We start from the raw sequence: 18,624 nt of genomic DNA, 5'->3' as shown, positions 1-18,624 counted from the left end.
ACAGCCAAACAGTGTAGAAAAGTTTGAATGACTGCCTAAATCATTACTGTCAGAAGCCATATCCTTCATGTAAACCTTGTATTAATATGCTCTCTTTGGCCAGTTGACCCGGACTGAAGCCACAGTGTGTCTACTCCGACCACCAACATTTGACTTATCTCTACAAGGCCGGAGGCCAGAGGGGTGCGAGCGCACCACACCAACCCCTTTTCAGAGGGGTTTCTGTGGTTGGATGAATATTTAATGTGTCAGGGTGCACTTAGGAGAGAATGCCCTTGTTTTTCTCTCTATGATATCATAACCACAAGATAGAGCTGGGAGATGGGGGCCAATGCACACATGAGGCCTAAACAGCAGCGCTCAATATGCACCCAGACCTGAAATGGATGCTAAAGGTTGTAGATTTACTAGCCTCCTCTCAGAGTAGCGGTCACATCATCTGAAAGCATTATGGAAGTCTGTGAAGAACGAATAAAATGCTTGATATAAAATGTCTGGTATTAACGATGTACTGAAAGCAGCAATGGCTGTGTTTTGAAGAAATGGGTGTGCCGTTCTCAATCCCCGCTTTGTTTTCTTTCAGTGTGCGTGCGACAGTGTGTGTGTTTGTGTGTGTCTTTATTTCCTGATTGTGTTTTATCTTTGCTGCAGACATGTTGCTTTGCTCTTTTTCTCCAAGTGTGTGGAAATGGGTAAATATAAGTGTAAATGATTTTGTGTAAAATTTTTTACACAGTGCTTTTAGCTGAGACTGCGTAAACAGCAAACTAAAGGAAGCATTGCCTAGCCTTCCATCCACAAAGCAGGTATCAGGTCAACACAGAGACCGTGTTTGCACAGCAAGGTGACAGCCAGGCCTTAAACACTGACGCCATCGTGAAATGATCAGCCAATATGGCCTGTTTCCTTCCTTCGTAAGACACTTTTTTCTGTACTTCTGTCTCTTGTCTCTGTCTGCATTGAAAGAAAGAAACATATGTTCCAGTCCAAAGGGAGACACATTAGACACAAGCTCTTTTTAGTAAAGGGCTGGGTGCTTTTTCAGGGGCAAAGTGAAACTCTATCTGGATGGCAAAGGGCAATACGTGCTTTGGCCGCAGCCCAAGTCTTCCCTGAATATATTTGAAGTGTAAATATTTGTATTTGACGTATAAATGGACTTGATAGGCCACTGATAAGAGAATAGAATTGATTTGGAGCACATGTATCACACTTACCACTAAAAAAAACTATGTTTGGACTGTAAAGTGTATGTAAGTACAGTATAGGATTACATACAAAAATGTATGGGCAGTCCAGTAAACATTTCTGATTCTAAAATGTGATGTAAACAATTGAAAGTGCATCTTGCTTTCCCTGTAATTTGGGGAAGGCTGTGCTTTATGCATTCATATATTGAAAGTTGCATGCTGAAAAGGCTAGAACGCAGGCATCCTTTTAAAACATGGTGCAATGTGGGGTGACAGTTGAACACATTTTGCAGGAAGGCCTACTTGCCTACATGCAAACTTCCGTTTGCACTCAACAGACACTGGGGACGTTTCACCATCTGTTAAGCAAAGCCATGTACACCTGTCTTCCTCTTCCTCCACTCTAGCGGACCTGAACCCCCCGTGTTCTTGTTCCCACCCTGATAGTTTCCACCATGCTCTCATACTTCCCTTTTCATGCTCTTACACTGTCACACACAGCTCAAACATCACTGCACCAAATGTGGCACCGTGTTTCCCATCGCTACCAATCACACAATTGGTTATTTACAGTGGGACAAATCAAAGTTCTTGTTTTGAGGCTGACCCTGAAGGATGTGGGTTTTACCCTTGGCTGGTGATTGTGGCTGTCTCGTCTGGGCCTACATGAGTCGATGCTAGTAGACATTACACTACTTTGCACTCATTTACATAACACTCTTATAATACTTTCAGTATTAGTGCATTTAGATTTAATACTATGTCATTACCATGAATTGGATGCATAAATTATTATTTGTTTGGACATATATATTATTTCAATCCAAGCTTTCAGAAGGAGGTCACTGGAAGTTTTGGCACACTTTATCTCTGCTTCACCCTCTGTGGCAACAGCTGCGGGATCATCTGGTCCCTCAGGCACATGCATCAGCCTCTCTCTGGGGACATCAGCAGTGTGAAAATCCCCCTTGCAGGCCTGAAAACAAGCTGCTCACAGCGGAAGTTGCTACATGAGACTGTTTGAGCGAAGAGCACAGCCTTCCTTTTCTGATAAGGGGATAAAGCTATTTGCGTATATATGCGTGTGTGTGTGTGTGTTTGTTATGTGGGGGGGGGGGGGCAGATGCAGTGCCACACAAGGGCAGCCCTACATCCAGGCAGGTTGAGACAGGCAGAGAGGGATGGGGTGCCAAAATGAGGCCCAATGCACCCGGATTCTCTAACAATATATCAAGGCCCGTAGCATATTCAGAGCAATCATCTCTCTTTTGTCCTGCCATTTCTATACTCTGTGTGTGTGTGTGAGTGTGAGTGAGAGAGTGAAACTGTGTAACTCAGGAGTTGAGGCATGTTGGGGGTGATATGAGCCGGGCTGTGTTCATGCCCTTTTGGCTGCTGGCCTGTAGACTTTTGCAAAAGATTTTGCAGTGCTGCTGCTGCTGCTCTGACCTTGTTGAGTGCAAAAGGCCTATTTGGCTGCAGTGACAGATCATACTAAAGCAATACGCTGCTTTAAGTGTGTTATTTTAACTCTAATGCTGAATGAGGCTGTTGTGCATTTGCTGTGTGCATGTGTATACAAGGTAATCAGGATGTTCTGAGCAATGAAATGTCGGGGGAGAGGTGGGGGCCTCACAAGGGTGTGGGAAAGGAAAGCAAACTGCTGCTGTCACGTACATCAATGCAACGCCAGCAGATGTGTCAAACGTCTTTGTTTTTCACACCTCCGTATATACCAGCTTATTCACAATAATTGCAACAAGTATATTTGCCATGTTCACACACAGCTCAACTGAATGACAATTGATATTCAAGTTGGTTAAAATCAATATATAAAATGTGTGAATTTTCCACTGTGTAGACATGCAAATATTTCACTTTCAGTAATTTTTCTAGAGTTATCCTGCTGTTCATGGACTGCTACAGTAATGTTGAAGGTTGTAAAGAGTCATTAAGATTCACCCCTTACTTTCTGTGATGTTTCCAGCCTATTTTGAAGAGCCAGGCATCCCTCTGTGTTTACCCACAGAATTACAACCCTCTCTACTCCTGGAAGCAAAAGAAAGATCTCGCTACACCTATTATTTGCTCCCTGTTTCTAACCATTAAGGCCTGAAGAAATAAATGTCCAAACCGCAGGGTAGTGGTACACAGCGTCTTTTCCAGTAACCAGCAGGTGCCTTCTTCCCACAAACCGCCCCCCACCCCACCCCTGTCCCCACTGCCCTAACACAGAAAACGGTTTATTGTCATAATGCAGTGGGGGAGAAAATATTCCTCCACTCATGGGCCATTTATTTTTCTAAATGCAGATCGGAACTTTTATTGAATTACGGCTGAAAGGTCGTAATGGCTCCCTCCTGTATGGGTCAGTGTAAATAAGGAAGAGTGAGCACATACAGAGTGGGCATTTTACTTCCCTTCATAGGTAAGTAAACAGGAAAGACGCTTGGCCAGTGAGTTTAGAGGGGAGTAGGCAGGCAGTCATTGGAGAGACAGACCAGTAGAGAACTCTCAGTTCATTCTTAGAAAATGTTTTCAACTTACATCATCAGAGTGAATTAAAAGTGCTGTCTGGGCGCCTGTAAATAATTCTTTAATTCCTAGTGTGTCCTGCTGTTCTATTTGGCGTCAACAGACATAGGGTGGAAATTTTTGTCTGAGTGGAAAAAGAAATGGCATTTCACCTCAAGGCTATTGTGTGTCTGTTTCTAACAGTCACCAACTGGCCTGAGGAGACGGCATTACACTGTTTCAAAATGTTGGACAATGTTCTTCTTTTTTCCTGTTTTAGCAGAAACTTGTGCAGTGACGCTGCAGCAACATGCCGAAGCACAAACAGAGGCAGTGAGAAGGGAGAGAGAAAAAGTGCCAGTATTAGACTACTTTTCTTTGTTTATATCTCAGCTTAGTCAAGGTATTTAGACTAATTAGCGCCGCTTTCACAGGAAAGATTAAGTAAAAAAGCCAGAGAAGGATTACCAACAGCTGTGTGCATGTGCGTCAGTCATGTGCATGTGCGGCTCACAAAGAGAGTTGGCCTCAAAGCTTCTAGATGTGGTTAAGGTGGCAACAGTGGTCAAAGATCTTCCATCTCTACTTAATTTACCTCCAACAACAAAATTTTATGATGGATGCTTTGACATCTGTGATATCATACTTTAATGACTCGGGCAGCAACAGTCATACAATCGCTTACATCTAACAGAAAAAGGCATAGTAATAGTAATACATAGTAATTAACAACGGAGTGTGTTTGGCGGTCTGTAGTCTGTAGACATCGCAATTGGAGGACAATGTCCTCACAAGTCTCAGACCTCAGAATGTGGTAAATGTTTTGTCCCACCGCACACAGGTTCCTCTCTGAAATCAGTTCGGTCCTATTCAGTTTTTACTGCAGCATTCCACTGGATTTATCAGTTGACCAATATTTGTTCTACTTGTAATCACTGAAGTCAAGTGTGATGTGTCTGGAGTGACCACAGGGAGGAGGAACGTGACATTTCCCGGGGAAGACATAAAATCTCCCCTTTATCTGTTCCCACCTGTCTGTGAGTGGTACTGAGGCGACTGTCTCCTCTACTAAATCAAAAAGTAGCTGGGCATGTGTTTGGTTGTTGAGGCCAGCCACAATTTGTGAGTTTATTTGTGTGTGTGTATGATTATGTGCGTAGGCCACTATGCCACAGGTTATACATCTGGGCGTCATGTTGAGCCACTAGCAGTCAGGAAAGCACCCAATTTCAGACATCCCACTGTTTTTTTCCCCTCCCCTGGCATTAATACACCTGTAGGCCTTTCTTTCAAAGGCACCCATCTCCATTTTCAAACATCAAAGTTGCCTTTGAGAGAGCAATTCGCACCGAGGGTGAGCCTTTCATGTGATTTGTGGAGCATGGGCGTGGCCCGTGGGGCCGACTTAAAGAGATGGACGCACCTGGCAGGTGCATGAGCTGCGCACCCACACACGCAAATATATCCACAACAACATGCATGCTGTCTTTTTGTTTACTTTACAGAGAGACTGCAATATCACAGGAGAAATGACAAAGCAAATGTCATTGTTTGTCTATTTGCATACTTTGTACAGTCTGTGTGCCAAATGCAAATAGAATCAACCTGCCAACTCCAACAAGCATCCCCACCTCTGTGAACCCCCCACCCCTCCACGCCTGGCATTCTCCTCCTGGAGCTGTGAACACACCCAGTTGAGCAAATAGAGGCAACAGAACACACCACAACATTTTGGTGGATGTGCGGGCCTATGGGTGGAAAAGTGTGTCTGCACTATCTGTAGTTATTCGATGTGCAGAATCCATGACTTGATAAAAAATGTTATTTTCAAATTAAATGTTTTCATTTAATTTTAAAATGACCTTTTTTATTTATTATTAACAGACATGATTTCTTGCTCAATTTCCAAATTGTTCAGGCCAAACTCCATTCATAATGTTTTGAAATCTCGATCTTCAATTTTCTCCTATCTGTGCATTTCTGTATCTGTTTTTTATACACAGTCACAGAATTTACTTTCAGTGGAAATGTTTAATTTACATGTTCACACATTCAAATGCTGCCATGATAATTATTTCTTCAGGCTCAAAAAGATGACCCCCACCCTACTCCAATTCACAAGATCAAAATATTTCTAACCCTTTTTCAATCTCTCAGACCTGGGATGAGTTCATCTTTTCTTCCCAGGGACTGATTCAGGTCAAGAGGTACAGAAATATAAACGACCCCTCCCTCCTGGATAAATAGGCAGTGGCTGATGTCATTTTTAAGTGAGACAGTGAGAAGTGCACTGAAAATAAAGTTGTGGGATTAATTGAGAATAGCCCTGCAGGGTGCATCAAATGTGTTGCAGAGGCATCTGATACCGGGGCAACAAGCAGGGAGGGTGTTGACACTTAAGTCATCAGCTCCTTTTTTTTTTTTTCTTCCTAATTTTCTAACATGCATTCTCTTGCTGTCAGATCTTTGATATTGTTTAAGCGTCTATTCAGACCGAGGGAGAGTGATGGTTTAACAGTTGCAACAGTTGCATTTCCAGTTTGGCTTTGAGAGAAGTTTAATAGTAAAAAAGGAAAAAGAGAATGGGGGTGGGGTAGAAGGGTTTGGTGACGAATGCCGGATGTATGATGAGGAAATCAGCTGCAAGCAAGCAAAAAATACAAAAGCTGAACATTTAGCCTACTTTCTGTTCGGGGACAAAATGCTGTCTATTTGTGTGTGTGTGTGTGTGTGTGTGTGTGTATGTGTGGGCACGTAAGAGTGGCTTATTGCACATGTGCTTTCTCATCTGTATCTTTTTTTTTTTTTTTTTTGTCTCAAATGTTTTCAGAAAGCATGGTGTTCTCTGTTACATTGCCTAAGGCGAGCCTCTGCTGCAGTCCTGTCCATCAGGTTCTCCTGACTGGATCAGTAAACGTTAATGAAACCTCCTCCCTGTCAGTGCCAGCTCCTGCCGCTGCTCGGCTGGCAGCCATGCAAATGCAGGCCCTGCACAAACAGCCCGTAAAGCCCTGTGCAAGCCAGCCCCGCAGCCTGCCAGCCTGCAGACAGGTGAACACAGCTCAGCCAAGTCTGGCTTCTGGCTGTCTACACTCTATGAAAGCTAAAGTTGAATTGTACAGGCAACGTTGTACGGCATTGTTAGAGAAGAATAGTAGGGGATCAAAGCAGTTTTGGAATATATGACTGTCTCTGAGGATGAGATTACTAATGAGAAAATGCTGTTAGTTTTATGTGTTGGCCACAGTGCATCTCTACTTTGGCTTCAAACCTTCAGCAGATATAATGTGGTGTCTTGTGGTTTGAGAGGAATCAGATTATTTTTATGGTCTTAATAATGTCTGAATGGTAGTGTGTGTTCCTGTGCTTTGACTGTGCCACGTCATGGCTGATATTATATTCTTACAATGTGCTGCTGCTTCAAATATGAGCAGTCTCATCTTAAATCGGCCTGTATCTCAGTCCTTGAAAACACTAAAATGCCCCAAAGACTAATCTGTGATCTGACATCTTATCGAGCAACATGAATATGTTGTTTCATAATTCTTCATCAAATTGGTTGTAATTATCTGCTTGATGATAGATTCGTTTTCACAACAACTGGGTGTATTCAGAATCATGTTTAAGATAAACTTTGACTCAGTATTTTAGCCATTTTAATGTTAAAAACTGAAGGAAGTTCTTGTGAAACTGCATTCAGATCTAGTCTTTAAAAACAGGCTTTGCAGTAGTTTATTTTCTCTCAGCACTGCGCAATAGAGTTTAATGGAGCCCTAAATTCCTGTTGCCCTATATTAAACAGTGTCACTTTATAGCACCCAGCGCCAGTGTAAAAGTAGCACGGTCACTCTGACGCCTCAGCTGAAGTGGTAACATGTTGACGGACAGACGGGGGACAATCTTAATGTGCGCAGTTATTTCCAGCTAAGACACTCCCAAATGCACACAAGAATGCATTAATGCACAGACACATGCTTTTATTTATCTATTTTTTGTAAGTGAAAGACAATCAACGTGAAACTCTCCACACAGAATGTTTATTATTATCTTGTCCCTCCATACTTTGTAGTCACTGTTCTTTTATACCTCTGCAAATAGCCTGATAGGAGTGGAGCAGTTGTGCCCCTTTCCCTGTGCCCCTAACCCCCCTCTCTGCCAACCGTTTCTGATGTCGTGGCACTTGCTGCCACTCTCTTTCCCTGCTGTGGTCTGTTTCGACTGGGATAAATCTTCCCTGTCCCAAATATCTCCATCCACCTCCAGCCACACACCCGTTCATAGGCCTCTAAAACACTGCTCTCTAGAACCATTAGTGCGCCATCCCTCCATTCGTAGGTCACGAAATCCCATCCATCTCATCTATACTGCCTCGCGTACACGTGTGTGTGAATAACACTGCTTTCCACCATGGCACAGGAGCCAGTCTTCCAGGGCTACCAGTGGCCAGAGTCTGCCCTGTGTAAAATCAACGAGCCACTTGTGTGGTTGGGCAGGTAGGACCCCTCTGACCAGCAGGTAGGGGTGAGGAGCCACCTGCGGCTTGGAGGCTCACTCAGCTCCTCTTAGTGGTCTTGGGTTATGTCTTAATATGCTTTACTGTTTCCTCTGACTAGGCCCTCTCAGTGCCCATGTTACACACAGACAACCCTGCATTGCTGTGCTTGTGAGGACAATATACTGAGCTCCATTCACTCTCTGGAGGTTTACCATAACCACTGCTGCCCAACCCCAGCCCTCACATATTCTTAATTCCAACGTCAATTCCAACCTCAAAACCAAGCCTTAACCTCAAAATAAATCCACTGAAGACCATATTTTTGCACTTGATCCTGTGAACAGATTTTCACCTCCACAAAGTGATGCATACGTTGCACACGCACACACGCCGCCCACACGCACTATCAGACTTCGTCACTGTTTTCGTCACACATTTAGGTGCCACCTGCTCGCGACTCATGCAGTTGTTTTAGCTTGCGGAGATACTGACACCCGCGCTTTCATAAACAGGAATAGCTGCTCAGACTGGGCGGCTATGCAACGCTCACATCGCACCCTGATGCATTTCAATGCAAGCAAAAGTAGTGTGTGGGAGCGCGCGCTTGCGCGTGCGTGTACTTACTGCGCGGCTCCCGGGGACCGTCCACGGTGACTTTGATGGCACGGTGGTAGGTGGCCACTTGCGGCGGTCCGGTGAAAACGGTGATGGTCAGAGTGAAGCTCTTTCCTGAAGCACAGCGACAAATCCGTGAGATTCAACTGTCTGAGTGGGCCTGCTCGAATTATCTCTAAAACATTTCTTTGTCCTTTTTGTTTGCAACAATACCTCACTTTGTTCAACCTCAAATCATCAGCGGCTTTTGTCCCGCTCCAACCTTTGATTGAAGAAAAAAAAAAAAAAAGGAAAAGAAAGAAAATAGGCCGGAGACCACCTCTTTTGATGGCCCGACTGCGGATATGATTTAGATTATTGAGAGAATGCGTTCCAGATTATTCAAAAGGGCTTACAGCAATAGTTTATTGTTCAACAAGACAGGATCTTGCTCCCATCTGCCTGAAAGTCCGTGCGGTGGGGGGGTGGGGGCGGCTGCATTAAGCAGCGGCTCCGGTGCTTCTCAGCAGCTCTGAGAAATGCATCTCTTGTTGACAAGAGACTGCGTGGGAAGAAAAGAAACGAGGGATCCTGTGTCTATGTGTGGGGGGGTTATTAACTATAGAAATAACCTATGAGCCGCGTTTTAAATCGGAGGGGAGAGCAATTTTTCATTTCATCAAATCGCATCTCATTTTCCATTAAAGGCGCACAGGAGGCCGGGGAAGGCCAGAAAAGGCTCTGATGAGAGCGAAAAAAATGTATCATGGAGATAAAGATGTTGTCAACAATCGGGCGTTTTTAGATTTCGGTTTTTAGGCATGCAAATTGAAAGATTTTAATTTAGGCTACACAAACTATTACAGCAGAACCATGCAGCAACCACAAAAGCCTGCAAACGCTATATGTTTTTTTTTTTTTTTTAAAGGCTAATTAGACGCAATATACATGAGTTTAGCCCGTGAGGTCCTGGCAAGTTTGCCTCCGGGGCATGAATTGTACAGAGTGGTTTTAAACCCATCCCTCAGATTCACACCACGTGGGTAATTATTTGTAGACTTATTTTCTTGGATTAGGAGAGTTTCTCTGCAGCCCCATCGTAGCCGTGCGCAGTGACGCAGACCAGATGTTTCGGATGACACCCGTGGACGTCAGTTGGCAGAGTGTGGGCACTTGCCGTACCCACACCTAAACGATCCCACATTTGCGGTTTTTAGCTTTCTAATAGGCAACAGAGATCGAGCCCAAACTGACAGAAAATTATTTCAAAGTTATATTTGATTGAGCATAACAGTTCCTTTTGTTTGCGAGCGTGCAACATATTTGGTGTCCCAGACATTTATCATATTTCACATTCACTAAAAGGTAAGACGTTTACGTCTAATTACCTCTAGATCTTTCTTTTATTATTATAAGTGCGTTTCTTTTGCTGCAAGCAGATACTCGCGTTGCGAGTCTCTCTGTGTTTGTGTACATGTTTATGTGTGTGAGTCGCAGAGTTTGAGCTCACCTCGTCCGCTCCTGCCCACGAAGCGCAGGTCATTGAAACGGGCCACCTGGTTCTTCATCACGGCCGACGCGTTCCTCAGCTCGGCCGAGTAATTCTCGTCGTTTCCGGCCATCACTGTGACCAGAGTCCCGTCGGGCACGTCACCAAGAGCCACGACCTGTGCACGGCAGACAGCAAGCGGTCACCTCGGGTCACCAGAGCACAAGTACAACAACTTCCCGCAAACAACGGAGCCCTGCTCCCATAATGTTAAACACCAACAGGCTGTAGTCAGTTTTGCCACAATGCCAACAATAAACCAAAATGTGCATCTGAAAGATTTCCTACAGCAGACACCTCCAACGCAATCTGTTTACACTTTAATCAACATTTTTCCAATCATCAGAGTGGCATGTATTTCATGTCCCCTGTTACTGATATTTATTTTCCTTCCGTTCACATTGGCTCTAATCTATACACGCGATTTATGCAAAGCAAAGCTTAATGTAGATAAAGGTCACATGTATTTACATATAAACCATACAGATAAAATAGTTACAAAAAATCTAATGATAAAACTTTGCTCAGACCTCTTGTAATTTCAGACCTCTGCTCTGTAATCATTTCTGGCCCGGCTGAGGGTGTTGGTATTCTGGATAGTGCAGTTTAATTCTAATTATAGCAAAGCTCGAATGATCTGTACATTTTAACAATTTAACATCCTAACAAATGCAATATACAGAAACCCAAAAAAGTACAACTTCCAGAGCCCACTGTTATTTATAAATAGGCTAAATGCCATTAAATTCCATTCTTAAATGTGTGCATGTGCTCTGATATGATTTTTTTTCTTGTATATTTATTACAGTCAGAAAGCAGAGTGTGTAGTTATAATGAAAATATAACTGGTAATAATAATGAGAAGTCATGTGTCTTGCCTTGAAAGCCACGGGCAGCGTCTTGTTGCACCTCCAGTGAGACGGGAGGACAGAGCAGAGGAAATTGGGGCTGTCGGTCCGGACCAGCTCGCCGGCGTGGTCAGCCAAGACGTCCACCACGTTCCTGGTATCCGGTCTTGACCTGAGGGGCCCCGGGGTGGCCATGGCCCCGTTGCCGTCTCCAATCTTACTGCAGGGGAAGGACGTGGAGGGCGGCGTGAACCGTCTGGTGGTGGGCGGCTCTACGGGAATATGCATCACAACAGCTTGGGTCAGTGCCACCTGACTGGGTTGTATCAGAAGAGAAGGAGTCTTTGGAAGAAAAAGGCTTCTCTGTCCGTCTCCTCCGCGCGCTGACGGTCTCAGGAGTCCAGTGTGTGAGTGCGAGAGCGCACTGAGTCTGAGAAGAGAGACTCGCTAAAGACGGCAAAGTGAGGACTGTGTGCTAGATCATCTGCCCGGGATGCGTCAGGCGGAGCAGCATGAGGGTGGCTCTGTTTTCACTAAGTTCACAAACAGCGCACAAACAAAAGGTCTCCAAAGTCTCTCGGTGCTGACTCTCTGGTCTCGGCACCTTGTCTGTCGTACACTTGATGGACAGTACCGGCGCGTGTGGACAATTTCTAAACACTACAAACCGCTCAACTTTCAAACCAGTCAGTGAATCCCCTGACCGGTTCGCTGATCTGTTGGCACTGATCAGATAATCCAGACTCGATGCAAAAAGTTCAACAATCCTCCTCACTGCCTCTTTATCCTAAAGTTTTTTTTTGTTAAAGGTAATTGTTCAAACTTCTACAAACTCCGGAAAAAACAAACAAATCGAAAAATTCCGCAAAACTAAAATTTTCAAAACCGAAAATATACAGTCAAACTGCAGTTGAGGTGTTTCACTGTCCCTTTTTCCTGCATAGAAGGTGTCGCAACTTTATCCTCGTTGGATCTTCCCAGAAAAAACAACGTTATTCTGGGATAAAAGAGATTGTCCCGCCGCTCCAGTCCGGTTTCCTCTCAGGTTATCCTTTAATGCAGGAACACGGGGCGCAGCGAAGGAGCCGTGAGGCTGAACGGAGTGCAGAATGCCGCGATATTATTTTACCCGAGTCATTTTAGTGTTTAGTGGTTGGGAGTGTGGAGATGATTTCCACCAATGAATCTGCTGGGTTGGGCTTTCACCAGGCCAATCAAACTCTCTGCTGCTGCTTCTGCGGCCCCTTTCTGCTGTCACACACCAGCTGAATTATTAATACAGATCTATGCTCCTCTCTCTGCGTGTGTTTGAATATACTGTATGGACACAGCGTCACACAAGACGGATAAATATGGCAAGATCTGGATGATTGATACGGGATATGTTAAACATGTAGAAGGGCACTTGGTCAGCGCTGTTGCATTTGAATGATTTGGATAAGTAAATATTTTTATAATTATAGCCAATAATCATAAAACACCGAAGGCAAGATGGGGCAATGGTCGATCTGCCAGACGGTCAATTTGACTAACTTTAAGAAAAAAAAAAATATGAATGATGAGATGATGACTTATTCTACAGGGGCAATATCAAATCATGTAGTAAAATTGCTACCGTATAAAATGAAGTGGTTTTGGTTTATCAATCCTCTGACCTATTTTACTTTGAGCTGTTTCTAAGTTATCTACAGGAGGATTTAGGCTGCAGAGCTGCGGTTTCATCCTTATTCAATTTGAAGAGCTATTACACCTGGCTGCATCACACCTCTCCAGGCCAATCAATACTTCATCAAAAAACTGATTCATATCATGTTCATTGGCTCCATTGAATTATATCTGAAAATGAAACTTTCTTTGTTATTGTTGTGTTTTTTATTTATTTATTTTTTTGGTTCACATCAAAATAAGTTTGTGTGCCAGAGGCTGAATTCGGGAGCAGGCTGAGGTGGAGGGTGTTGCACTGGCACACACCCTGCACACCCTCCAACCGCCGTGCTGCTTTTTGACACTAGTTGGCGCATTTGTCTTTTCAATCGCTGTCAACTCTGTCAGTCTCAGGAAGACGCTTCACATCTGCTGAGGAGAGGAAACGTCTATCTGTGCTCTCTCACAGACGGCAATCAGAAATCATTTCGCCTCCGTTTCATTCGGCTAAACGAAATATCTATGAGAGGCGTTTTCTGTTGTTGAAAACCGTACCGGAGGCTTTTTTCACACCCATTGTTTAAGTTTTAACCTGAATCACACTCAACTTTATTATTAATATTGATAAATGAAATCATTAAATTAGTATCGGCCTTTATTCGTTTAATAATAGTACGTTGAAGCCATGTGATTGTTAAGAGTTAATATCTCTATCTCTTAATACAGCATTTACAGATTTCATTTATTCAGCGTTATTGTAGATGTACGAGTCATCTTTACAGATGTGAACTTGCTGAGAATACATAGTTTATTGCTAATTAGATGAATTTACATATTTTTTCAATGTTATGCAACTTGATTTGTGAAAAAATGATATAAATATCCCTCAGCTGTGATTAAAACGAAACCAAAATTAAATAAATTTAATCATCGACTTAGTATCTTTCGAATTGGCAAGAAATAAATATTTAGCAAGTCGTGGAATTTATTGACGCATATTTAAATAATCAATAAATTAAAATTACACCTTTTAATTTGATGTGCGCGTGCCTCCGCGCGTGTGGGCTTTTTAAGTTGTTTACTTGCATGATAATAAAATCACTGCTGCTAAGTGGCACAGAGAGTCAACTCCTTTAACGCACTGATCCAAGTCAGAGAGGCGGAGGAAGGTGAAGAAAGAATATTTAAATAAGGTAGAAATAAAAACTAATGAAGATGGGCTGCTGTTATCAATTTACTCTTGTTTTAGTGCAGCATTAACACAAGCAGAAAAGTCTACACACTTTATATACAACAATTAGAGCATGTCAATAATTTCTGCTGTTAATTGTTGTTAAAAAATCTAGCAATTAAACCTACATAAAACTTCTCCTTTCAACTCCTTTCTGTTACATTTTTAGTGTCATCTTTATCTATTTATTCATTTATTTGCAGTCCTGACATCACAGCAGTAATAACTTATAAACCTCTGACATTTACAGTTTACAGATGGGTGCCTTTTTGATGATCCAGGACAGTGGTTCAATGAAATGTCATTGGTTCAGGTTCGCTAAAATAATAATGTTAAAACGTCTTATTTATTTATTTAGTAATTGTACAATTGATAGAGATACATCATCTTTTAAGTAAATATATTTAGTAAAGCTTTAATCCCATTGTCTGAATTCAGTGCAGCCAGTTGGCCTGGGAAAGACTGTCTGTGTGTTGGTTCTCCTTCTTTGAGTTAAAAATGCAAATCATAGAATCTTATTTCACAGTCAGATCACGCCATGTAACAGCAGCAGCCAAATTACCTCAATCCTGACAAAAAAAATAATCTCTGATCAGATCACCTATCATGTGGCCTCTATTTTGAGTAATGCTCAACTGGGACAATGACAATGCCAGTGATATTTTAGTCGTCCTCCTGCCCTAGTTCATTATTAATATGTGACCACACGCCCCAGCTGTACCCTGCCCAGCTGTAGTGTACGCTCCGGGCGCCTGTCACATTTAGCCCTCCACATTTCAACATGCAGTTTCTACAGTTTCAGCCGCACAGGCTGTAAGGACAGAGCCCATCGTGCCCCTGAACGATTTTTAATGATCCGAGTGGCTTGAGCCTGAAATTAAGACAGAACTCCTGGAGGATATGTGAAACCCCCAGACCCACTTCAAATAGGCCTCAGCATATATGATTCGACAAATCAAGAATGAAAAGAAAATATATCCTTCAGATATAAATCTAGAGGTTACATTGTTGTTTGCTGATGTGACCGTGAGGTTGTCTTCATCTCTCTATTGATGACCAAAATAAGAACTCACTGTGGTACCAGAGAGTGGTTACTGGCCACAAAGGAACCAGGAAGTACTTCACCAGCACCAGAGTCAAGCAAATTAAATTCATATTGATTCATTAAAGACACAAGAGAAACCTTAATAAATGTGTAAAAGGAAAACCAAAGGTTCCTTGGAGGTCTTATAAGATGGTAAAGATACTTTCTCTTCTGCATTTATAAAACCAAAGCAATACTTGTTTCCATTATGTGTCATGTATAATGAGTCAGATTGTGAGGATGAAGACCAAGACAGTGATCCTCATTAGCTGAGAAGCATGCGAAAGCCTTTGGGGTCTGTAAAGGTATACCTGACTCTTAAATGCCACCCACACTGCTTTCAGTGCCGTTTAAAAGTTACTTTGAAGATAGGGACGGTCTCAGATATGTGGAGATCCCTTTAAAGTTCCTATTTTTTTTTTTTTTTAACTGAATATGATCTATTAGCCTGTGTAAACTCCCGGGCTATTTTCAGACATGCACACATAAGCTCTTGGATGGGTAGCTATTCATTTGGTGAAGGGGGCTATGGGGGCAATTAGAAATAGTTTGAGGTTCAGGGATGACATAAGACAAAGATTTCTATCTTTAGAGGAGCTGTGGCGGTCACACATTTCTGTACATTCACAAATTACAGGGCAAGCTTTGGCCCTGTAACCCACCGAATGCATTCCTTCCGAAAAGTGTCTGCTCAAATTTCAGCCGGGGGTTTCTGCTCAGTGGAAATATGAGTGTTCTGAATGGACGACTTCTATGAAATGGAGTTTTATTCCTCTCGGATTAAATTAGCTCTACTTTTGGGCTTCGGGTATTTTTTTGTATGACTGATGAATTCTGCGGTGACTGTGGAACGCTGGGCTTGTTTACCCTTCCCTCCCTTTTTTTGAAACATCCCTCACTATGAAATGGACTTTTTCTGCTTGATATGACAAGAGTGTCTGTGATTAGACTTCCAAGCATGATGTAAGTCACCAAAGCCATTTGTGCCAGTCCCCTCAAAGCCAAATCATATTCTAGCGTCAGTGTGTTTATATACACAAGTATATGGAGAAACTTTTAAACAACAGTGAGTGGGTACAGACTGTTTGGGTTTGAGGCTCTTGCTGCTCTGATGGCTGATTCTCTCTCAAATTTTGATTACATAACGTGTCAGCACATCACAATTGGTGGTCATTTTTGTCCATTTTGATGTTCAGACAAGAAAATAAGAAACACATTGAACAATTTTGATCTCAAAAATTCTCTTGTTATTTTTTTTTCTCCACCAAGGCTGTCTGTGTTAGTTTTAATGATCGCTGGATTTCATTTCTGCTCCCAGCTTTGTTTTTAGATTGAGATGACCCCAAAACACTTGATTTTTATTTTAATGTCTATGGTTGACTTCAGGAGTTTATCCAATGTGTAGCTTTACATATCCTGTAACCCATGAGAGTTTCAGGTCCCATTACAGATCTTTTCAAGCATACAACATCTCAAAAGTGATTTTGACATTTCGAAACCCAGTGGCTAATTACAATATAGGTGTGACAGGCCGAGTTGCAGCGCAACAAAGAGACAAAGAGCACATTCATTTCATGCATCTTTAATACTCAGCTTTCATTTTATAAAAGGTGCAGAGCGGAGCCAAGAGCTTATTAAAGCTCTCTGAATCAATTGAGCACCATAATGGCTGCTGGGGGACGACTCCAACTATGTTTTTATTTCTGTCTGCTGAATGTAAATGGACTTCTTAAAGACTGCATTTATTTTCAAACATGCCAAGCATGTGCATGTCTGTTTGATGCTTCATTTCATACATAAATGAATACATAAAGTCATGAGTTTGTTAGTGATGCCCACAAACATTTCCTAATCTGTAGTACAATTTTAAATTTACTTAATTCAAGGAATTCTCCTAAAGTTTTACACTTTAGCCTCTCAGCATTTGTTTGATTTCCTTTGTTTCTCACTACACTTATTTGGCAGCTATTGCCATCAGTAATTAAAGTTAGGAGTTTACTTAGTAAAAAACATGTTAAGTATATTAAATTAAAGATTACTTATGGATCTCAATTTTCTGACATTTGAGGTCACTGTCTAGGTTCAGGTTGCTTCTTGCAACAAAAAACGCAGCTCCACTCTAAAGATCTGAGATGTGAGAAAAGACTCAAGACTCAAACTCATCGTCTCACAACCCTGAAGTTCAACATTTGACCGTTCAGAGGGCAGCTGTCCACAGGTTTGGACACCCCATGACTTAACCAACTGTTATAAAGAAATTAATATTAGCTTCCAAGGGATAAGCCACAAATTTAAAATGCTATTTGACGATCAGTGTTTCAGGTAGAACAGTAACAGTTTTGCATTGTGATTATGAGGCCAGCTTGTGATATTTTTAATTGCCATTATGAGTTTTGAAAGAGGAAGTAACCCAGTCTCTGTCTCTAAATTCATCATCAACGAAATGCACCGTTTCTTAACTCCGTGTGCATAGGTGTTTTACTGGTACGATTGTATGTAGCCCCATCGTTAGCAACTGCTAGCAAACAGTTTTTCGCTATTGCTGTGTAACTAACAATAGTCGGTTTGGTGAATTTTTTACTTATTTAGAGCTTTTTATTCTACACATCACCAATTGTGCTTACACAGGCAAATGTGTAGAAGGGTTTATTCATTTAATAGCAGTAAATAATACCTATGCTCATTTCAAATTTTGTATTATTACTAAAGAACATAATCTAAATTGTGCAGATCAGAATTGATGTGAGCATATTGCATTTGAAGAATCAAACATATAGTTTTAGTACACACACATAAAAAAAAAACAAAGAAAACAACAACAAAAAAAAAAAAGAAACTAACAGGACTCACATCTGTCTTGTTAACAAAGACCCCAAAACTTATGAAATGCACAGTGACACACTCCGATGCGGTCCAATGTGGTTGGGCCCCCTCCCTGGCCTTTCAGTTGCAGTTCAATAGCAAACACCACGCCCGAGGCAGGCAGGGGGGAACTAGCCGTAAACCCAGTGTCACGGTTGCTCCGCCCTCACATCATTCGTCGGGTACACTCACCCAACGATGACAGTCAGCAGCTTGTGATGTGGTTCACGGTCCTGTTTATTCTTTGGAAACCCACTAAAAGTAGCATTGGATGGTAAGCTCACCAAAAGGCCCCAGTGCTATTATAGGAGCACTTTGGGTTGAGTTTTGATCTGGTGGGATTGTAAATAGGGCCCTGCCTTGCTGCGGAGCACCACTTTTGGTTTATATTGTTTAGTGTGACCTGAAGGAAGCTGTCTGATATTTAGGGTTATTTGTAACCTGGAACCAAACGTAAAGTCCAAAATTGATTTGACTTGTGGAGCTTTGGGGCTGTGTACTTCATGAGGGCATCAATGTATGCTTTTCATAATGGTGATGATGATGGACAAAGGCCTACAAAATATACTCTATTCCACTTTTCTTCATTCTACTGAAGGACAGATTGCATTTT

At 42.2% G+C, this 18,624-nt stretch overlaps 1 protein-coding gene across 3 annotated transcripts in view; it reads right to left on the bottom strand.

Annotated features, from left to right (window-relative positions):
- runx3 (RUNX family transcription factor 3) overlaps window positions 1-18,624 on the bottom strand; it is a 43,913-nt gene that overhangs the window by 14,108 nt on the left and 11,181 nt on the right. For 2 of the 3 annotated variants that reach the window (XM_029493518.1, XM_029493519.1), the window contains exons 3-5: window positions 11,221-11,462; window positions 10,304-10,460; window positions 8,824-8,928 (exon numbers count right to left, since the gene is read on the bottom strand). In XM_029493518.1, coding sequence (XP_029349378.1) covers window positions 8,824-8,928; window positions 10,304-10,460; window positions 11,221-11,462 — 504 coding nt within the window. Of the gene's footprint in view, window positions 1-8,823; window positions 8,929-10,303; window positions 10,461-11,220; window positions 12,320-18,624 lie in introns of those variants that run through there. The other variant, XM_029493520.1, reaches the window with a different exon arrangement.

This window comes from Echeneis naucrates, chromosome 22, assembly GCF_900963305.1.
Source record: "Echeneis naucrates chromosome 22, fEcheNa1.1, whole genome shotgun sequence".
Lineage (NCBI taxonomy): Eukaryota > Metazoa > Chordata > Actinopteri > Carangiformes > Echeneidae > Echeneis > Echeneis naucrates.
The sequence above is the reverse complement of the archived record's forward strand: the minus strand, read 5'-3'. Positions and strand labels throughout refer to the sequence as shown.